Genomic DNA, 22,827 nt, shown 5'->3' with positions numbered 1-22,827 from the left:
AAGAGAGCGTGACAGAGAGAGAGAGGGCGGGAGAGAGGTGAAGAGAGTGAAATTGATTATGCGAATAAAAGTATTTAAAGAGCCAGCCAGCATTTAAGTTACTTCACTTACCTGGCTCACCGGCGCCGCTGCCACTGTCGCTGCTCAAATCGAAAGGCTGCAGAAAGCGAGACGTGGCTGGATTGCTTGCTGGCTGCTCTATATGCCAAGCGGTGGTCACCGGTGTGTGCGTGGGCGTGGGCGTGGGCGTGGGCGTGGACGTTGGCATGGGCGACACATTTGCCAGCGTCAGATTGCAGGGCCTATAGGCGCCGTCAATCAATTTCCAATTGATGTCATATGTGTGCTCGAACGCCGTCGAGAGCGTAGTCAGCAGGCAGAAGAGCGCGACGGCTGTCAAAACAATACAAAGGCTGGCTCAATGCTACGACCGTGCCACAGCGTACATCCATGCGATGGCCACTCACCTGCTATTACCTTCTTGGCCAGCGACTCGGTGCAGAATGTTTGTCTTTTGAGCGGATAGCGTATCGCTATAAATCGCTCGATAGTAAAGCACACGGCTATGTAAATTGAGATGTATGCTGTGTGTGTAAACGAGTGTGTATAAGTGTGTGTGTGTGTGTTGGTGTGAGAACAATTCAAGCAAGCCGATATCAGTATACAGTTGTTGAACACAATCGAGCTATTAATAATGCCCCGCCCACAGCGCCCACACATCAAAGCGCCTTTTGTAACTGCTGCCCGAGGGCGCGTCACCTGCCTGTGCGCAGCTTTCAAATGACCCCAGTTAGTGCTCAACTAACTACTACACACACAGCTATATACAGCTAAGATATGTGCCTGCTCTATGAATATATATTGGGAAAACAATCGCTTTGATTGATGAGCGCTAAAACTTGTGCAGATATTTCTCGACTCGCGTTTCTAATTTACTTCTCAATTTTGTCTAATTGTTTGTCCTTTGCTAGCTTTGCTAGGATGTTTTCTTGGATTTTGTTTGATGGCTTAAGTCCTTGGGAAAATGAAAGAAACTCAACTATGAGAGATTTATATATTAAAGTATATATTAGAAATTTAAACTGATTTAAAAGTAATTAAAAATAAAAAAATCTCCTCTCTGAAAGCAGTTCCCCTGCAACTCCCTTGGGAAAATTAAAGAAACTCACCTATAAAGTATATATTAGAAATTTAAACTGATTTAAAAGTTAATAAAAATAATAAAAGCTCCTCTCTGAAGGCAGTTCCCTTGCAACTCCCAACATTCTTCGTTCATAGCTCCCACTTACCGCAGGCATCGCATAACCACATTATGAATCCATAGAGGCGCCAATATAGCTCGCAATGGTATTTGATATATTCGTAGTGTTTGAGAGATAAAATTAATACAAAGGTCAGGTACGCAATATCCGTAATTGCCAGAGCCGTTAGATAAATATTTGTGGTGCACCTCATGCGCTTCCTAGCAAAAGCAATAAAATAGGAAAGGAATAGAAAAATAAATAAAAGTAAGTATAAAAGCAAATTGTTTGTTTGCGTATGCAAATCTGCTGCGAAGGATGCAAGCGTTGCAACTGCACCAAATGCAGCAATAATTGAATAACCAAATTGTCCAGCAGCCAGCAGCCGGCAACAGTCGGGCAACTGGATTGAAATCTGGCAAATGCGCGCAAATGTCGGCAAGGTCATAAAACGTAACTGTTCATATTTAGTTGTTGGCAATTGTGATGCTACGGGGCGACGTCGCCACTTGAATGACCTATAGAGCTGAAGGCAAGCCAGGCTCACGATTGAGTCCTATAGCAGCGAGCAATTGCGATTGATCATATTTGAGAGCTGCCAGCCTGGCCAATAAGAATATATCAATCAGAGTTTGTGTGGATCGCAGTCCACGCAAGCTGAGCTTACGTAGCAATTAGCAATTGTTTGCTGTTCAGCTTAGCTGTTAGCTACGGCTATAGTGCCATAGCAGCCAGCTAGATAAGCGTCATTTTGTATGTGAGCATGGCAAAGCATTCAGCTTTTGTTGGCGCATTTGCAGCGCTCAACAATGTCGCCTATTTTGAAGCAATTCAAGTGTGAATGCAACACAGAGTGGACGCTTATCTGTGAACCGTTAGCATTTGGCACGTGAAATTGTTGCTGTTTTTGCTGTTGGTGGCATTTTGGGAAATGAAATGATTTTAGAGTGCCAGAGCTAGATGGTAACAATTAAATGCCTTTTGTAATGTGCTGCATACCTGTTTTCAGTTGTGTCGGCTATGCAACACGCAACATAAACATAAAATGCATAAAATACATAAACACGCACACGCCGAGTCACACCCGCTCAGTCGCACGCCCGCACATTGCGGCAGCATTTGAATGCAGTTGGCCGCTCGGCCGTAATCCTTGCAACAGCAACAACTGTTGTGGCAACAGTGGCAGCATCAGAAGCTGGCATCAGCATCGCAAACAAGTGCACTTACCGCGTCAAAACATAAATGCTCACTGAATTTCCCAATAGTCCAATAACAAAAACGCACGGCACCAAAATGCGTTGCACAACGTGCCGCACTTCCGCCACATCCGCATCCGAAAACATTTTCGCTGCGGCAATGGCATCCACTGGCATTGCTGTTGTTGCTGCTGCTGCCGCTGCCAGCGTCGTCATCGCTGCGCTGCTAGAGGTCCCCGCTACGTCTGCCCCTCCAGGGGCAGTGGGGGCCTGGGCACTTGTATATCTTGATTCAGATACCGATTGCAGTTCCTGCTCTCAGTGCCGCTTCCAATTGCACTTTGGCTAACAGCTGTCACGCCCACACGCGCTGCCCCCTGCAAAGAGTTCCAAAAATAGCAGAGAACTAGAGTCGCCGATAATTAAAATTAAAATTCCAGTTGCAGTTGCCTGCGAATGTTGACTTGCAATTGGCCAAGCACTTTGATTACTAGGCCTTTAAGACTTATGATGTTGCCAAAAGTAAAAGACATAATGGAAGATAAGCCTTAGCCTGGCCTTAGGTCATTTCAGATTGTGCTTAGATTGTGCTTTATATGTCTTATTAAGCCACACCCACAGTGGCCAACTGGGATATACCCTGCCCTGCCTTTGATTTGGAGCGAATGAATGAAGCTGTCAAAAAAGGAAAGTGCGCCTTATTTTTGTTCACTTTAGATTAATCTTAATATAATAATCTCTCAATATATCGATTGTAATCGATCTCTTCATTATGAACAACTTATCGATAGCCTAAAGTAATATAAAAGAAACTACATCTAGAGCTTGACTGCGACTTCTGCTTCGCACGGAGGGACAGACAGTCGGATGGAGCTCAGTAAATTCGGCTGCCGATTGGCATCATGCTGAATGCATCAAGAACTTTTTGACAAGACTTTTATACTTTCAATATCTATGCAGAATGGGCTCTGAGTAAAAAAAGCTAATATCTTATATATCCATTATAATTTCAATCTATTTTCATTCAATTTGATATAAACATAAAAGAGTTAAAAATAATTATTAAAGTACAATTTGATAAATTTGAAGCGTTCTGCTGATGTGTTTGCTTTCCACACACACACACGAACACACTGAAGCGTGCAGCGATGTCGTGGCACGTTTTCTATCCCGGTGGTGCGATTGACCCTTAAAGCGCCATCGACTGCAGGTAAAAGCGGAAAATTTGACTTTTCCTGTAGTTGCGCTTGCTTAATGCAACGAATATTGCTGTTCGGTTTGCCACGTACAACATTAATGTTGTATTTGGTGCTGTTGTTGCTTCAGTTGTTACAGTTCAAATGCACCACACACACACTCGCACACACAAGCAAGGTTTTCGCTATATTTGCGAACTTTGCTGTAAGCGCTTTGGGCTGGCTTGGGTGGCTGGGGTTGCTCAGGTGGCTTAGGTGGCTGGGTTGGCTTGGGTGGTTTAGTGGAGTGGTTTTTGCTTTTGGAGTCGCTCGGTTTTTGGCTGTGAATTTGCCACTTTCATTGTTTTTAAAACGTTTTTCATTTTTTTTGTTTGTATTTTTTTTTGCTCGGCTGCTGTTTACAGCAGCAGCAACTGTTGTTGTTGTTGTTGTTGCTCGTGTTATTGCTGCAATTGAAGTTTTATTTTACGCGCAATTTGTCTGTCGATAGCGGAGTGGGAAGCAGGTGGCAAGGGCAGCGCGTGCACTTGTCCAATAACATTTTGCAAGCAATACACATAAGCAAAAGCCGAAACCCGAAATTGAAAACCAAATAAATAAGTGCATTTGTATATATGTGAGTGTCTATCTAACTGTCTGTGTGGGTGCGTGTGTGTGTGTGGTGTGCTTGGTGTAAAGTGCAAATCGAAAAGTAATTCAAGACAAATAGCCGAGTGGCAGTTGTAAAATCTGCAACAATTTCAAGAAAAGAGAAGAAAAAATACAAATAAATATATATAAATATAGAGAGAGAGGAAGAGAGACAGACAGTGATACGGACAGGGAAAGGGAGAGAGGGAGAAAGCTCTTAACCAAACACACCGACAGCCAGAGCCTTGGGGGCAGCAGCCTGCTGCCTGCTGCCTGCCGCCTGCATTGTATCAATGCTGGCCATAAATCATTTGCTAGCCAAGATGGAAGCTTCCGATATAACCGATGATTAGCGAGCAATAAAAGGACGCCAATGTTTTTGCCTCAACTAACTGTAAACCGATGCGCCAGCAGCGCAAATTCTAAACCAACAAAAGCTCGAGCAGACAGCGATTATGCAATCTAATGGACGCACAAGATATATGACAACGGCAGCAGCAGCAGCAACAGCAACAGCAACAGCAACAGCAAAAAATGACTTTAAAATGAAGTTAATGATATAGCAGAAGGATTTCCAGATTCAAATAAATGGCTTGCAAATATGCATCAGCAAATATATCACAAAAGTCCATTATTGGATTAGATGTGTTTTATGCCAAAGCTATTGTTCCCATTGAAAGGGAAATACTGATAAAGCATTGGCTACGATTTGGCTGGAATGCAAAGATAATATGTAAAGGGAAAGGAAATTTCATATATAGAAAATTCAGCAACTGAAGAGAGAGAACCGAGACCAATAGGCAGACAGATCTATTTATGTACACAAATCTTGAACACAGAAGAATGAAAATTGATACTCTTAGCCAGGAAGACCTTATGGAGCCGGAAACAAATCAACTATAAGGCTTTTGGCCTTTGGCTACACAAACAAGTTATTTACATAATATTTCTCATACTAATTTCTGGCCAAAATTGCCGTAAATCGAAACTTTAGTAAGCTTCAGCTAACATTGCTTCCTTATAACTTAAAGTACTCTGAGTATATTACGTATACGCTGCGTTAGCTGCGCTAATTATTGAGTTGCCTCTAACCACAGCTTCTCTGCTGCTGACACAACTCATTATCCGTTATCTTTGCAGTCAAGTAAAGCTGGGCTGCCATCAAAGTTGAACGCCAACTCTCATATTACGCATACGCAACGTTTGCTGCGCACAATTTAATCGCAGCATATTTACTCCTACTAAGAACTGTGAAAATCAATAGAAGTGAAAGTCGAAATCCGATAGCTGCTCACAAAATGTGGCACCTTAATAACTTAATTTATATGTCTCACATTGCGTATACGCAGCGTGCTGCTTTACATAAGCTGCCTCTAACTGCATTAATTCTGCTGTCTTACGCATATTTCAATTAGAACAAGTAAAATTAGAAGTCGTACGGAATTTAATACTGTTCCTATTTAAGTTTGAAAGCATCAAACACATTACGCATACGACCCATTTGCGACGCTTATTATTAAAATTGCTCTAACAAAAACTTTTAGCTTTAAAAACTTTCGTCTCTTAATGCTAGCCAAGTAACATGTATGCGCTCTCTCACTCTCTCTCTCTCTCTCACTCTCTCTCTCTCTCTCTCTCTCTCTCTCTCTTTGCCTCTTACTTTCTCTCCTTAAGTCTTGCTCATATATTACGCATACGCACCTTACGCTGTTCTCATTAGACATATATGTTGCGAGGACTTTGCATTCGTGTGTGTCGTCTACTAGGCCAGCGGCTGGGCTATCAATGAATGTGAATATGAATGAATATGAAAGTATGCATGAACGACACCACGAATACCCGGGGGCCATGGGCAATGCAGCTGTGCGGGCTGCGCTGTGCTGGGCTGGGCTCATTGCTTAGCTGCGCTATTTACAATTCTGTTGGTGCAACTGTTGCAGCTGCTGCAACCGCATGGCCCACTCACAGACAAAGTCGCATTGTTGTTTATTATTTTTTTTTTTTTGGGATCTCCTTTTCCTCTTTTTTGTTGTTGCTGTTTTTTTTTTGCTGAGCTGCCATTGCACGACAGCAACAACAAACGACAGGCGGCCATTTTTTGTGCGCTCCCACGCTTCGTGCCCAACTCTGTGTGTCATTCAGTTGGGAGACAACAAAAGAAGCCTAAATTAGCACACACCCACACACACACACGTACGGGCACGCGGCTTCCAACTGTACGTGCGAATTGGAGGCAGGCGCAGAATTGCCAGCTTTATATACCCTGGCAGCGAGCATTGTTCATTTTTTCATTTAAAGAGAGGCTTAAAGAGTCCTAATTGATGATCGAATAGGTCAGCCAAGCACTTGCAGCCACTTATAAATTCTATGTGCAAGTGTCTCATCTGGCCACTATCTAGTTAGAGTATTTAGTCGTCTTCTTATGGCTGCCGGTCCTTGTTCATTCTTGTTTTTATGTGTCGGCACTGGCAGGCCGCGTTCCAGTTTAGTTCTCTTCTTCTGCTTCTGCTTTCTTCTTTTTTTTTGTGTCCGAGATGCAACTAATTTTTGCATAATTAGTGAGTGGCTCAGTGGTTAGAGCAACAACAGCAGCAGCCTGCAACAGCTACAACGTGCAACAGCAGCAGCAACAACAACAAGTAGCAGCAGCAACAGCAAGTCAAGTGGCTGTGCCATTTTCTCAAGCTAAAACCAACGCACGTCGCTCTGCTTTTCCTGTCTAATTGGCTGGCAACTCGAGAACTTTAAGTTTTCCAGTCGCAAAATTGCTTTAAAAGTGGCCTTCGTTTGTCTGATGAGCCAGCATTTAAGCATCGTTTAAAACTAATTTCCAATTAACTATGGGCCACAGTCAAAGTTGACTCAAGCTTTTACGGACAATGCCGAAATACCTCGTGCTACCAGAGCAAAAGTGTGGGGTCAGCTGGCATAGCACTCGGGCGAGCTAAAAATGCTTTTAATATCGATATTTGATATCGATATATTTGCTGATTTGAGCGAAACTTCAACTGAATCTAGCTCTAGCTCTTATAGGTGACTGGCGCAACTCTCCTGTTGAGTCTGATCTAGAATGCAATCATATAAAGCGCGTTCTTTTAGGATTACATAATTTTGAGCTGACAACATTGCTTTATTTGACAGCCCATTTAAAAGCTGATAATTGCCTTTTATTAGGTTTTACTGGACATTTTATTATTAATATACATAAATTAAAATGAACTTAAAAATGTATTGAAACTATTTATAAATTAGCTCGAACAGAACCGTGCACTTCTTTCATAATGATGTAGCTCAAGTTTGCTTAGCAGAATTGTGGCATTTGCAGTGAGGATAATCAACAAGCTCTTGGCGAAGCACCATAACATAGAAAAATACAGCTTGCTGAGCTTTATGACCTGGCAAAGTCATTCATTCATGTCTTCAAAAACAATGATGCTTATGGTTGTGATGATTGTGAAAATTAATGATCCAGATTGAGCCAGTCGAGGTAGTTTCATAAAATTGTCATAAAATTATCATAAAATTGTCATAAAATTGCCATAAAATTGTCATAAAATTGAGCTTATTTCATTTCTGTTAATAATATATATTTTTATTTTATTATAATTTAAACATGTATAACTCTCAAAAAAAAAAACAGCCACTGGGAGTCGCCTATTTGGCACTCAAAGCTAATTGAAAAAATTGTAAGCAATGCGAAATACTCTGTCAAGATTAGCTACTCAAATGCCATATAGTTACAGTGCAATAAGAGCCTCGTTAGCAATCATTATGTGCATCGCCTTCGATAAGTTGCACAGCTTAAAGAGATTGTTGAGCGGGCACATTAAAGTTTCAGCTCAAATATTTAACAGACATTTATTCTTTATGCGAGTTGTCCATCACATAGACAAACATGCCTTGACTTTCTCCTCTGGTCGGTGTCATAAAGCGCAGCGTTTGTGGTTGCAGAAAGAGAGAAAAAAGTAAGCTTAGAGGTAAAGGAATGACGCAAAAGCCAGAAGAAGTTACGGACTGTTTGTTTGAAAAAGGCTGACTGAATGCAATGGATGCTCGACTGACTCGACTGCTGGCTGGACGACTGCCTGGGAACCTAGTCAGATTGCTTGAAATGATATGCCTGTAACTATTTGACTTTATCTTGTTGTTGTAGCTGCTGCCCGTATACATACAAAGGCCGTCAGAAGCGGCGGGACTGGGGGGAGAAAAGAGTATAGCGATATGGCAAACGATAAACAAAACCCCCCACACAGACACACCAAAGGGATAGAACAAGCTGGCTCAAGTCAGAACAGGATATGCTGGAACAGCAAATACCCTGCTTTAAGTTCAGCAGCTTCAAAATTCCAGCACAAATCTTTGCCTAGGTCTCTCCGTTCTTTATCGTAAACAAATTCAACTGCAGCTCATACGTTCCTTATTTGTGTGCCATGCTCGCCGAGTAGGGGATATCCGGTTGTTGTTGCTGTGTTTGATTTCAAAGCGCAGTCGCACGGCGCTGCGGCAAAGGACACCGCATGAAGGACAACGGCCAGGACAGTTGGGCAGCCGGACAACCGAGCAGCTGGACACTGGCGAGCACAATCATCCTGTATGCAGACCCTGACAGCCCATCAACTTCACCTTCAACTGGAACGCTCCTTGGCCATGTGCTAAATTGCATTTTACTCAAGGTGTGGCTGGGCTGCTGCGCGCTTATAAGTGCTAGTTGTGCGGATCGTCCTTTTATAAATTGGGTGACAAGTGCCGGAGGCGGACGCAGTGCTGCAGTTTGCTGCAGCGGCGGCGGCTGGCTGATGTTGAGCCCTTTCAGGGCTCTGGACCCTGTCCATGGCCATTGCCATAAAACTTAAACAAGTTATTTATGCACATGCGTTGCGTGCTTCAAGCCCGTTTCAGTTGCAGCTGGCGACGTGAATCAGGACAATCAGGACATACGCCACGCATACACACACGTCGAGCGAGCCAGGCAGCAACCAGCAACTGCTGTACGTTACGTCAGAGTCGTCGACAGCGCCTGCTTTGGCCTTAAGTTATCAACATGGAATGCAATTTTCCAAATGTCTATTTTCTATGCAAATTCGCATACATTTCAGGACGCTGCGCTTTCCTCGACTGCTGCTGCTGCTGCTGCTCGGCTGGCACCCATGCATTTTGCGCAGCTGTCTAGCTGCACCCCTCGCCAAGGTGCAGACAGACGGCGCATCAAACGGCTGAGCGCAGAAAAAAAAAACAGAGTATTTGAGGCGATAGTTAACGACTGTTAAATATACTACGTTTACTCTGCTTAGAGCAGCTATGAACTGTGATTAGCTGCGTATTCAAAATCTCATTTATCAAGCTTCAATCTGCTATCTATGAACTATATTCAATTATTTTATTATAGTTGACATTCTGAAAGCATTGTCAACGAGAGCTGTTAACGAGATTAGGCGAAATAAAGAGATAGGAAAATAGAGAGAGCGGACTGGACTGAACTAGAGATCAGTTTCTTTTGATAAAGAGAAAATGTATAGGTAAATAAATACTGAAACTTCACATTTCACGTTGCTAGAATTTTGTTAATTTTGTTAATTTTGTTCTATTATTTTTACCAGCGCTCAAATGTCTCTAGATTCCATGTTAAAGCTTATAAAATAACTTATTCATACAAATAAACTTGAACATTCCTCTCTATCTACAATATTGCAGCCTTTATCTTCAAGTGAAAATTGGGTAATTTACGATCAATCCCAAACATACAAAACGATCGAGTATAGAGACTATATGAAAGACCTGAGCAAGTGAGCTAAGTTAATTGTAGTGAAAAAGGTAGCTAGAATGTGCCTAGTCGATAATATATACAGTTTTAATACCTAATAATAATTTAAAAAAAGGTGGCAATACACTTAAATATAAATCACTTAGCTTACTTTAAAGCTAGTTTACAGCTTGCTTTAGTTAACTTTATTAAGTTAAAGTTGAATTGCTAAAAGGTTTCATCAATTCAGTGTACTGAACTAGAGTCAACACAAGATATACTCCCTATTGCCTTTGCGAACAGTGCACAGAAAAAGATGCGTTGCACAAACATGCGAACGCAATGTGTTGCATAGTTTAGGGCGCGCAGAGGGCAGCCCGGCCCAAACCAAGCCAAATACATTTGCCAGAGCAGAGCTGCGTATGTTTGCCTATGTGTGTTTCTCTCTCTCTCTTGGGTATGCAGCAGCATATTAACTTGATATATATATATATATAAGTACTTAGCAGGCAAATATATATTAAAAAATGCTTACGACAGATTTTTTATTCAGCTCTCAGCGTTGAAATGCATTTCAAGTTCTCTTATTTATTTTCGTACTTTTTTTTGTGTTTTCTCCTTGGGCCACAACTTACATAGATTTTTTTTACTGTTGGACTTTAAGTGTCATTAAATTACGCAACGATTTCAGTGTGACCAGAGATTAAAGCGCTTTTTTATTGGCTAGTAAAATTGTTTTAATGGCCAACCATATAAACAGAACAAGCGCGAACACACGCACACCCACACACCTACACACACACACTTGCATCCCTCTCTCTCTCTCTTTAGTGTAGCTCGTACTGGATATACTTTTTATCGTTGTCAACCGTAAGTTGAGACTAGATTTTTAAGGCCAATCAAATGGTAAATATAGTTTCGCCGTCGAAAAAATCGTGCAAATCACGCAAATCGTGCAAATCGAAATGATAATAAAACTTATTTCAGCACGAATGGTCACCTCGTCGCAATCGTCCTTTGGTAGTTACCAACTATTAAAATTTTATTGCATACGACTTAAGGTTTATTTGATATACACTAAAATCATGTTTTATTGTAGGTATTTTCCTATGAATTATTATGTTTTTAATCACTCTTCAAGATTTTTATAACTATAAAAATTAAATTTGAAAATGTAAGTCGGAAATTACTTTAAAGAGAATTTTTATTGGTTTCCATGATTTCGATGTTTCCTCATGGTTTCGATTTAAAAAGAGCATTTGCTCAACTTATTTATTCTGTTTTTCTCTTGCCCATTGGGTTTTTTCGATTGTTGTGTTATCGATTAATATATCGAAACTAAAAAGTTCAAAAAAATCTCCTATAGTTACTAGACTCATTTCATCCCTTGCTATCCTTTTGAAGTTTTCTTATGTTATCGATTATTTTATCGATAAAGAGAACTAGACAAAAGTTTTAAAAAATCCATTTGTAAAGCTTAATTTGTCTAACTGCTCTTGTCATTTCTTCTCCTCGTCTATTGATTGTTGAGGTCTCAAACTTTTGCTATGTAATCGATTGTTATATCGATAACATCAAATCTAAAATTGATCGATAAAGCATAATATGGTTGGCTGGTCGCCTTTGAAGCTTTGGCGGCTTTGAAGCTGTCTCGTGCTATCGATTATCGATATATATATATCGATAGCCATAACGTAAGAGTATTGAAAAGGGTCTCAAGGGCTTCGCATCTTCTCCTATTGTCTGCGGCGACGTCAATTTAATTAATTTTTGTATCGAAACGCGAACTCAACTCGTTTATAACATTTCCAGTTTTTGAGCCACGTCAGGTCGGGCTAATCATGTCACATGTATGCCGCGGGCAGTTGGCCAACTGAGTTCGCTTGGCATTTGTTGTACGGACACTGATTGATGCAACATTAATGGCTGCCAGAAGCAGGCTTGCTGCTACCCATTTTGCAGCTTGGGGTCGCATTGACTGATGCCATCGACTGCCATGGAAGACCAAATGAGCGAAACTTTGTGCGCTGCTTTTGATTAACACGTTGTGTAAACTGTTGGCCAGCAATTGGAGTAATGAATGAGCGTGCCATGCAGATCCCACTTCATGGGTCACTGGGCTGCATTAACATTTAGCGGAAACGCGATGCAGCTGCGGCCACACCAAAGTAGTTGTTGACTACCCAAGCACTTTGTCTATGCGTGTGCGTGTGTGCGTGTGTGCGTGTGTCCATGTGTGTGTGTATTCTATGCTGACATTGACAAATAGTGTGCGAAATACAATGCAGGCGCTAACATATACACACGCCCGCTGGAGCCCTGCACACTGGTTGGCACCAAATGTGTTGCATACTTGCGGGCGCAAATTATTGCTGGATAGCAGCATCGCCAGTTGGCTAATTAACAAAGCACTTTACAGGCAACAGCGCGAACAGGCGCAACAGCTATGCGAATACGCGAATCCAGCCCGCAGATGCAATAAGCAGCCAAAGCCCTTAGGGCCAGGCGATGCGGCTTAAACAAGTCTTCTGCCTGTTGCCGCAGCATCACCTGCGCATTAATTAAATTTTATAGCACGAATGCGTGCGTGTGTATGTGTGTGTATATGCGTGTGTGAGTGTGTGAAATATTAACACGTGACACAGCAAGCGGCAAATTGCAAACGCATCGCATAATTTGCAGCGAGCCGCCGCCGGCGACAACAACGTTTAGAATTTGTCGTATGTAAAATGCAACGTCTACCGGCTGCATGCCACATGCCACATGCCCACACGCACACATGCCACAACTGCGGTTGCCTGAATTGCCCCAAGACTTCGTAGGCGTTACAAAATTACCAAGAAATATGCCATCAAGTCTGAGTGGAATGCACTGCCAAACCCATTATTATAGAGCGCGACTGAGTTGAAGAGAATTTTCGTTTAGACTTCGCTTTCAGCAACAATTATCAAATTTAGTTAGTTGATGATCGATAGCGATAGTTCTTTATCAGATGTGGACATACACTAAGTGAAGCTTAAGTCAAAGTCTTCTTGCAGCTATCAAGGCTCTAGGATCTAGGCTCTAAGACCTAAGATAAAAACAATTAAAAATTATACAAAATCTTAAATATGATTCAGTTATATCCATATATACAATATTTTATAACTTTATAAATATATAAGGTATAAAAGTACATAAAAGTTTCCTGCTCTAATGTCATTTCTAAAAAAATTGTCCACATAAAAGCAGGTTGACCAAGCAAGCTTGATACAACTTTCAATAACTATATTTCAGAAACTACTTAAGCTAAAGCACAAATGCAACAGCTTAAATATTTAATATGACTTGCCATTTGATTATAAATTATCTTGCATAAATAATTCAAAAACTTCATTCACATTGCAGCTCAGTTGTAAATGCACTAAGTGAAGACTCGAACAGCATTATGGCTTCAGTAGCTAAACTACTCGACGCACAGTTGAAAAACTTGAGCCTGAAATTGAAGCACTGCATTGCTGCTTAAAGCAGTGCCAGCAGCGTTTGCCTCGACTCACTTGAATCAAATATTATGGTTACTGGCAAATATCTGACTTCAAACTCAAATAAAAAAAAGACAAAATAATATCTAAAATCGTTTTTGTTTCAAGGCAATTTTTTTTACTATTTGGTCGCGCCATACTTTGTGCATATTTAAAAGTATTATTTTATAAAGCCCCTTAACAATTTCTTGTCTATAAAAAGAACTTAGCGCCACGTTGAGCCAGCCTTGCACAGCAAATTATTCATTTTTGTGAGCAAACTTTTAATGAAGTTCGCTTGGAGACACGCCTTGTTAGGTAAATGCTTGAGAACTTAGTTTTTATTCCTTTTATGCTTAGTTAATTTATTGCTGCCTTTGCTTTTGCTCTTCTGCTTGTATTTTTTTTTTAATAAAAAATATCTTAAAATAATCGTATTAACCAGTCGAATATTTAACTAACAGTTGCCAATTAGCTGATGCCCAAAGAGGAAAAGAAATTACTTCAAGTGGCAAGGCAAGGACACGGGACGCAGTACACGAGCGGCGTGGAAAATGTGAACCAAATTGTACAAAGATGTCAAAGCTGATGCAGCGGCAGCAGCAGAAACAAATTAAAAGCAAAATGCTATGAAAAAAAATAGAAACAAAAGAAGGAAAATTTAACAATTTCGCAACTCTAATCTGCACAGCAATAAAATGAAAATGATACAAGGAAAACTCAGCGCCAACACAAAAAGCGTCACGAAAATGCGCAGACAGCAAACTATGGATATATAGTGTAGTACGTGTGTGTGTGTGTGAGTGTGAGTGTGTGGCAGTTGCAAGGTTGCCTTCCATAGTTGCTAACTCTGTGTAACGTTTATTTAGAAAGTTATTTTCACGCCACGCGCTAAAGCAAGTCACAAAAAAAAGAGCTAAAAATGGAAATAAAAAAATACAAATATTAAAAAAAAATGGTTAGAGACAAAGGGAGGGAGAGCGAGAAGAAAGTAACTAAAAATAAGCGCTGGCAAATAAAAACATTGTTGCACATGTTCCGTGCCAGCAGGACTCTCTTCATTTCTATTCTCATATCGCGCCGAGTAAAAGCCGTCAACATTGTTGCCACCCGGGCTTCGTGTACAGCGTGCGCTGCTATGGCAACACTGTCGCCGCTCAGAGCTCACAGCTAATGCCGAACCGCCATACGATAAATATCTTCACACACTGCTTATTAAGCACTTACTTGGATAACATTGTTCTATCAACGTCCGCAGCGCTAGGCAGTGCAATTTAAATTCAGAAGTCGTCCAGATGTCGGCTATAGAACTATATATATATATATATATGGGTGCACATCTGAATGATTGATTGATTGACAGAATGAAGCTTGTAGAATGTACTTTGCTGTCTTATAATTATTGCACCTTGAGATGATTTATTTTTTAATCACTGAATCTAAACTAAATATATAAATATATATCCGACTATATCCGAGCTTGTGCTATGATCCAATTTTCATCTATCTGCATACACTCCTGTTCCATGCGATTCTCATTAAGTTAAATTGGGCTTATATCTCCGCCTGCCTCTTTCCCTGTATCCATTTACTCTTCTCTCAACGGTCTCTGTGTCATGTCCGCCCTCACTTTTTCTCTCTATTTTTCTGTATCTTCTTTTTCATCTTCATCCTCCTTGTTGATCACTCTCTCTCTCTTTCTTCCCTTGTCTCCTGTCTTCTTATCTTATTCCTTAACTCTCACTCTATCTGTCTCTCTCTCTCTCTACTCCCTACCGCTTTCTCTTTCACTCTGTCTCGCTCTCTCTTTATTTTACTATCTCACGAGAAAAAGATACTTCTCACTGATTCTCTCCCTCTTTCCCCCACTCTCTGTCTTTCACTTTCAACCATCTGCTACATCAATCTCGTTTGCCTCCATATAAATTCCTATTAGCACAGTCACATAAACATTTATACATATCTCTACATATTCCCCTCGATTTCGCCACATTTGCATTCAAGCAGATGCACAATTCGAGCAATGGCAAAACACATGTTTCTCCTTTAGCTCAACTGCATTACATTTGCATCAATTGCTTTCAGGTTTTGTTTTGTTTGTGTTCATTTCGCGCTTGTTATATAATTTGCTATATTTGCTGCGCTCTCCCTTGGCCACCTACAAAATTAGAGGTAAACTTTTGAAATCAACATCTCGATATTGGCTACACAAAAATTATCGCTTGCTGCTATTGTTTGCAACAACTTTTATAGCGATCGAACAGTACACCATGTAGTTAGGTGAGTGTTTGACTAAAAATTAGATGTGTATTTAACCTAAGATCTCTAGTCAGCATCACACAGGTAACAAGCAAGAATTTCAAGTCGACTGCACGATACTCTCACTTGCTACGAGCATAACTACATTTATAGGTAGGAAGTGATGAATCCTTACTATATAATAGATAAGTCTATCTATTTATAGATTTGGTTCTAACTCTTAAGCTGCGGATGATATCAGACTTTAGAACTGTTAAATATCTAGTTTTCTTTGATGGATTACGCATCCTAGCAAAAGCTATAGTTGCCAGCGGAAGATATAAATCTTAAATGAAGACATACTTCCCAGTAGAAGATATAACTCTCAGAAGAAGATATAAACCGGGGGCGCAGGCTAAACACAACTATTTCTATTAATGATCTCCAGTCTGTAGCTTCCATACGAACAAACAGTCTGCCAGACACAAAGCCAAGCCACAGGACGGACCGAACACTAAAACCAATATACTCTTTTTGCTTTGTAAACAGGTATAACAACAATTTACGCTAATCAAAATTCTCAAAGAATGAACCTAAGCGAAGGCTGGACAGCTGAATGCCACGCCCACTTATAGCAAGAAGACGCCCGCACAGATGGAAAAACAGAGTATGTTGCAGTCGTTAGCATTTGTCTACGCTGCGTTGTCTTGGCATTTGCCCCAACATTTCGGCTGCCTGTATTTATTTATACAGTTAATTTTTTCTATTTTATTATTGTTTTAGTTGTTGTTGTTGTTGTTGGCTTTGTTATTTTTATGAAGGCATCATTTGCTGGCAATGTCCATCAATTGGTTATTTCGTTGCGTTTGTTTATAAACAAAAATTCAAGAGAAACTCATAAAAATGGCGCAAAAAGCCAAACGGCAAATATTTATAAGCTTTTAGAGTTGCCCACTGGCCAAGGGGGCGGGGCAGTTCGGATTTACGCCTACACAAATGTACACATATACAGTTATATATATGTGTGCATGCAGATACATATATTTAATTGAATTCAATGAAAATGAATTCAGTGTCAATTAATTGCAGGCGCCGCATTGGGGATATTCATAGATCTGGATCCATGAATTGTGAAGCCAGGGAGTGGCCCAGCAGTATTATGATGCCTGCTGTCTGATGTCGTTGCTGCTGCTGTTGCTGTTTTTTTTTTTTATTGTTGCAGCTCAGCGCTGTTTGCTCTGTTGTTTTATTATGCGTAAGAGATTATAATGGAATTAATTACGTATACGCACAGGTGAAAACTCTGGACGCGCAATGCTGCTGCTGCTGCTGCTGCTGCTGCTGCTGCTGCTGGCCGTAGCGGACCAAAGCCACTTAATTAGTGTGTCGTCTGTATAAGTGAGAGGGTTTTTATACATATACATGTGTGTGTGTAAACTAACGAATACTGAAGCTGCTATATGAGCATTACTGAGCTCGTGAGCTGTTGTTTGTTTATGTTTAATTGTCCGTCGGATTTGCTGCTGCTGCTGCATTTTCAAAAGGTTTTATATATACCCTTTCGTGGGGGCATGGCATCAAGCATTTGTCACGCGCGCTGTCATGCATTAAGGCACTTAACTGATTTACATCTGAAATATTCCCAACAATTGCATCAACAGTTAAGGCTTACATTAAGTCATAAAGCCTTTTACATCACACTTGCTAGCGGCTAAGTGACTCATACACTTAGCGCACGGACATTAAAAACCAAAGACATATAACATATCCCTCTGTATACATATATATGAAGTTCGCCTAGTCAGCTGCAACTGTAGAATAAAAATGCTTTTAGGAAGTTGTAACATTTCATTTATCTAGTTGATGTGACAGCGCCCAGTTGAGAGCGAGAGAGAGAGGGCACAGTCGTTGGGTTGAGCTCAGCTTTATGTTCAAATAAACAAAGTTTTATAAGTAAGTTTCAGTATCTGAGCAATGCCCCGATGAGCTCATACCTGCTGACAATTGTCAGAAAATATTTAGATTTTTTTTTGAGCTGCCTTCTTCTGCCTGTCACAACACTACGAAGCAGCTACCATAAAAATGCACATTCTAAATATTTACAATGTGAATTAATAGCCTTGCTAAAATCAGCTGATTAATGGCCAAAACAAATTGTTTAGACATCAATTGAATACGAAAATCCGCTTTGACCAAGCGAATATTATATATATGGCATATATAGGGTGTTCTTTTTAGCGTTAGATAGCTTTGAGTTGACACCATTACTTTTTTTGATAGCCTAGTTAACAATTGATAGTTGCTTTTTATTTAATTTAGCTTGACATTTTAGTACGAAGAGAGTCAAACTAGAGTAAAGCTCATAAATTATTAAAATTGTTTATCAAAATAATAAATTTTTTTGTAACTTTCGTTCATAATGACAAAGACCATTTTTTTATGGGTTGAATGGGTATGTAAGAAAACAGCACTATCGCATTTAAAATGAACATAATCTACAAGACTAAGTCGAATTATTGTTTAATCCACATAAAAGTACTGTTTGGATTGCTTTATGGGCTGGCGAAGGCAATACCAATATTTTCGTTTCACATAGCAGCATGACAAAAATCGTATTTAAACATAAATGTCATATTATTTCCTATTTGATAAAATCCAATTTACAATTATTAAAAATATATTTCTTTCTACCATTAAGATTTAAAGTTGTATAACTTTAAGAAAAACAGCCTTTAGTAGTATAGTAGTAGCTACTACTAGTAGTAGCAAAAATAGTAGTAACTAAATATAGGTATATGCACATTGTAAATAGTATTTGCCATGCAGATAAACTGAAAGACATGAAAGTAAAGCCACCGTAGCTCTGTTCAGACTACAAAGACCAAAGGCAGCTCGTTGCTCAGCTAGCTGTTGTCAGTTGCAGCTGCTGCTGCAGCAGGTGTGGCAAGTGACAGTCGTGTAGTGTAGTGTATTCAACAGTTAAGCGTTTGGAACACACTAATCCATTTAAATTTGAAATATATTCGATTGGCCAGAGCGTGTGCTTCTGTAATGCTTTCATGCTTTCATTTTATTTCCATTTGCCGTTGCCCCTCTCGCTTTTGGCCAGTTGTGTTTGTTTTGGCCGGCATGACACTTAAATTTGCATAATTAATCAATTAATGCCACGTTTTTAGTGTTCATTTTTTTCGTATTTTGCTTTTTAATCGGGTCAACCGAATTCGTCACGTGCATAAATTTTGCGCTTGAGATTTGCAATTTTCATTTCAGTTTTTATTTTCACAATTTTTAAGCCACGCACGTGCCTCGACGTGCCTATGCACGATATGAGACTCAAATAGATACTCACACACACACACTCAGATAGTTGTATATGGAGTAATGTGAAGCGAGATTATATCTCATACTCTGTGGGCCTGAGCCCGTCTGTGTACATATCGTATATTTGGTCGGACAATATTGGCAAATTAAATTAAAAATGCGCTTTGTTTGCCGAAGGTGGCACATGTCAATTATTTAGCGCTTACCGCTTTATTGCATTTCAATTTTGATTTAATACTTTATTCGTAAACCATTTGAATTATGGCCCCATATCGCATCGCATCGCATCGCCTCGCATTCGTATGCACAACGCGTCTCGCATAGTTATAGAGATTTCATTAAGTATCTACAAACAAGCTGAGTGCACTCTCAGTGTTATAGCTAAATGATATTGTTGAAATACATTTTTATTGCGTTCTGCATTCAATTAAGACAATAAATATCTGTTGCCCTCACGCCGCACCTGTCGTTGCCCAGGGCACTGAAAAATGTATATTGATCGCTTGATTGCATCGTAATTCGATTCGTCGAATATTATTGCATAAGCTCCTTCCCTCAATACGATTCACTTGGTTTCTTTCTCTCTTTACCACTCTATCTCACACTCTCTCTCTTTGTGTCTCTCTTTCCTTATCTCCATATTTAATCTCTGTTCTCTTTCAATCATTTTATCTCTCTGTCTTTTCGCTCTATTTGTCTCTATTTATTCTTTCCTTAGTCTCTCTTTCTCTCCACGTCAATGTTTCTCTTTCTAGTTCTCACTCTCCCTTCTCTTCTCTCTCCCTTTTTCGCTCTCTCTATTGCACTGTTTGGTATTTCCCTTTCTGTATTTATCTCTATCTCTTTAACTCTCTTTCTGTTTTATCTCTCTTGCTGTTATCAGTCTCTCAGTCCCTCTCTCTTTCACTCCTTTTATACCTTTCGCTCACGCTCCCACTCTCCTTCTCCTTCTCCCTCTCTCTCTCATCACCCTTCTCTCTTCATCCCACGCTCTGCTTATCTCTTCTCTATTATTATTCCCCTTTTTTTTAAATCGATTAGTTTTTAGTGTTTTTAATTCTCGCTTTAGTTTCTTGTCATCATCAATTTGAGTTTGCGACTAGCCTAAAAGCTCTTTGCATTTTCGCACTGATTCAATTAAAGCAGCAGCAGAAGCAGCAACAATAACATGAGCCACCCATCCATCAAATTCCGAACGGCATTGAGCTGTCAATGCCGGCTTCTGGACTCATTTTCCATTTGAGTTTTCGCACTTGTCCAAGATTCGTCATTAGGCTGATTCCGTTTCTCCTCTCTGTCTAATGGATCAGCAGAATTCACACACACGAACGGACACACACACATTGTCCATTGTCATTTTTGTTCACCTGCCTCTGAAGTCAGCTGCATTTGATTTGAAATTTTGTGTATGGGCTTCTGTTTTTTCTGTCTTTTGCTCTTGTTTCGCATTTCAATTGTTTTTGTTGCTAGCGAGAGGAAAACACTTCGCTTGAATTAGTCTTATCTGCCAGTTGCTTTTTGCTTTATGCTTTTTGCGATTTGTTTATTTTTGTTTTATTTTCTTTGGCGTTTTATTTATTTATTTGTTGCTTTTTTAGTGCTCCATCTCTGTCGCTCTCATTCATTAAGATACTCTGCACTCAGCTATTAGCAGGTATCTGATATCAGGGACTATATTGAAGTGGCCTTAAGTAGAGAGTATTTGCAGTGCCTCTTTCATTTCATTCATCAGACTCTTAGAGGCTATATAGAAGAAGACTTAAATAAGGAGTATTAGCATTGTCTCTATCATATCATCCATCATCTTAGAGACTCTATAGAAGAAGCCTTAAGTCAGATACTGTCTCTATCATATCATTCATTAGACTCTATCCTACCATCTATCATACTAGACTATACAGAGGAGGGAGTATTAGCACTGTCTCTGTTATCCATCAGACTCTATCATATCTTCTTAGAGACTATATAAAAGAGCCCTTAAGTATGGAACTCATCAGACTCTATCATATCACCTTTCGTACTCTTAGAGACTATATATATCATATCATCCATCAGTCTCTTAACTGGGCTATCACTTCCAACATCTTCTCTCTGATAAGTTCTACTTCGCCTCCTTGATACGGCTATAGGATATCTGCCACGCGTGTACTCTCTCTTTCTCTCCCTCTCTCGCTCTCTCTTTCTCTCCCTCTCTCTCCTTCATTATTTTTGTTTCTATTTTCTTTATTTAGTGTTGTTTTTTGACAGTATTTCATTTTTCCGGCTGGCTTCTATTTATAACATAAAATAAATAAAACGTGGGCTATTACGTCGTCCGCATACTGCACTGGCCACATTTTACCAGTTTTTGTCGCTTTTGACATCTGTTTCGCTGCTTTTTGTTTGCTTTCGGCTTCGCATGATATTATTATTGCGATTTTTATGGCTTTTTGAGAAATCACTTGATGTTTGTCATTGCTGACAGCAGCCAATCGACTTGAAATCTAATTGCAGTCGACAAATAACAAATAAATATTTAACCCATGAGAATTGCATAGAAAGGTGATAGCAAAATACGAAGAAGTCAAAGAAGGGTGGAGAGAGTGAGACAGAAGAATGTGAATAGCCAGAGCAGTTAAAATTTGACAGAGACTTGGAAAGAGTTAATGCAAAAAGATAAAATTTTATAAGCCGACAAACATAAAGAGATTGAAGGCCTTATAAAGAGTATAACCAAATGCCGAAGAATGTATTAAAAACAAAGTGAAATAGAGAATAATCGCTTAGAAAGGCGATTCACGTTTCAAAATGAAACATAAACAAAAAGATCAGAAAGTTTGCCAGAAAATAATGTTTTATAATGTTGTCAGCGTTAAGTAAAACTTGGCCAACAGCTTCTTAAGCTCTCAAACCTAATTCAAAATTTTAAAAATAAAATAATAATAATAATTTTCCATGCATAAATCAATTTGCTTGCAATCTGCTCTCTGATCACTCAGATTTTGACTTGCATCAAATATTCGTTGCACAGGCAACAATCAAAATTTTCTATTTTGCCCATTAGAAGAACTTTTTGCATGTGCAAACATTTTTTAGATTTTTTTTTCTATACTTTTTATTGTTAGTTTTTAATTTTGGCAATTTTTGTAGCAAATTAGATTATTTTTATACCCTGAACACATTGAAAATGGGAAATCAGGGCATAATGGTTTTTTTAAATTGTATGTAACAGGCAGAAGGAGGCGTGGCAGATACCATAAAGTAGATATATTTTTGATTAGGACTGCCAGCCGAATCGATTTAGCCATGCCCGTCTGTCTGTCTGCCCGCTCGTCCGTTCTGTTCGAAATGATAATTGCAGTTATTAAATTACAACTCATAAGGCTTAGGAGCTAGAGACTGCTAATTTTGTTTTTAGTTTTATGAATATTATATACAAATATATGTAAGAGAATAGCTGAGAAATTATATAATATATGTGTATAATTATATACACATATAATAATAAATAATAAATAATAAATAATACACATATATAATCAGGTTGAGTAGTAAATAAAATAAAATAGTTGCATATATGTCTGTCTGTCTTTCAGATCATGTAAAAAGAGTAAACAATAATAAAGCTCAACTACAGCAATAATAAGTATATATATATATATATATATATATATATATATATATATATATATATATATATATATATATATATATATATATATATATATATATATATATATATATATATATATATATATATTCTCGATATTCTCTCGATCAGAATGA

General features: G+C 39.3%; 1 protein-coding gene across 2 annotated transcripts in view; it reads right to left on the bottom strand.

Annotated features, from left to right (window-relative positions):
- LOC111601821 overlaps positions 1–22,827 on the bottom strand; it is a 37,828-nt gene that overhangs the window by 2,219 nt on the left and 12,782 nt on the right. For both annotated transcript variants that reach the window (XM_023318642.2, XM_023318643.2), the window contains exons 3-6: positions 2,469–2,814; positions 1,290–1,462; positions 468–584; positions 112–393 (exon numbers count right to left, since the gene is read on the bottom strand). In XM_023318642.2, the coding sequence (XP_023174410.2) occupies positions 112–393; positions 468–584; positions 1,290–1,462; positions 2,469–2,653 (757 nt within the window). In that variant the 5' untranslated portion in view covers positions 2,654–2,814. The remainder of the gene's footprint in view (positions 1–111; positions 394–467; positions 585–1,289; positions 1,463–2,468; positions 2,815–22,827) is intronic.

The sequence above is a fragment of the Drosophila hydei genome, unplaced genomic scaffold, assembly GCF_003285905.1.
Source record: "Drosophila hydei strain 15085-1641.00,03,60 unplaced genomic scaffold, DhydRS2 tig00000232-arrow-arrow-pilon, whole genome shotgun sequence".
Classification (NCBI taxonomy): domain Eukaryota; kingdom Metazoa; phylum Arthropoda; class Insecta; order Diptera; family Drosophilidae; genus Drosophila; species Drosophila hydei.
The sequence above is the reverse complement of the archived record's forward strand: the minus strand, read 5'-3'. Positions and strand labels throughout refer to the sequence as shown.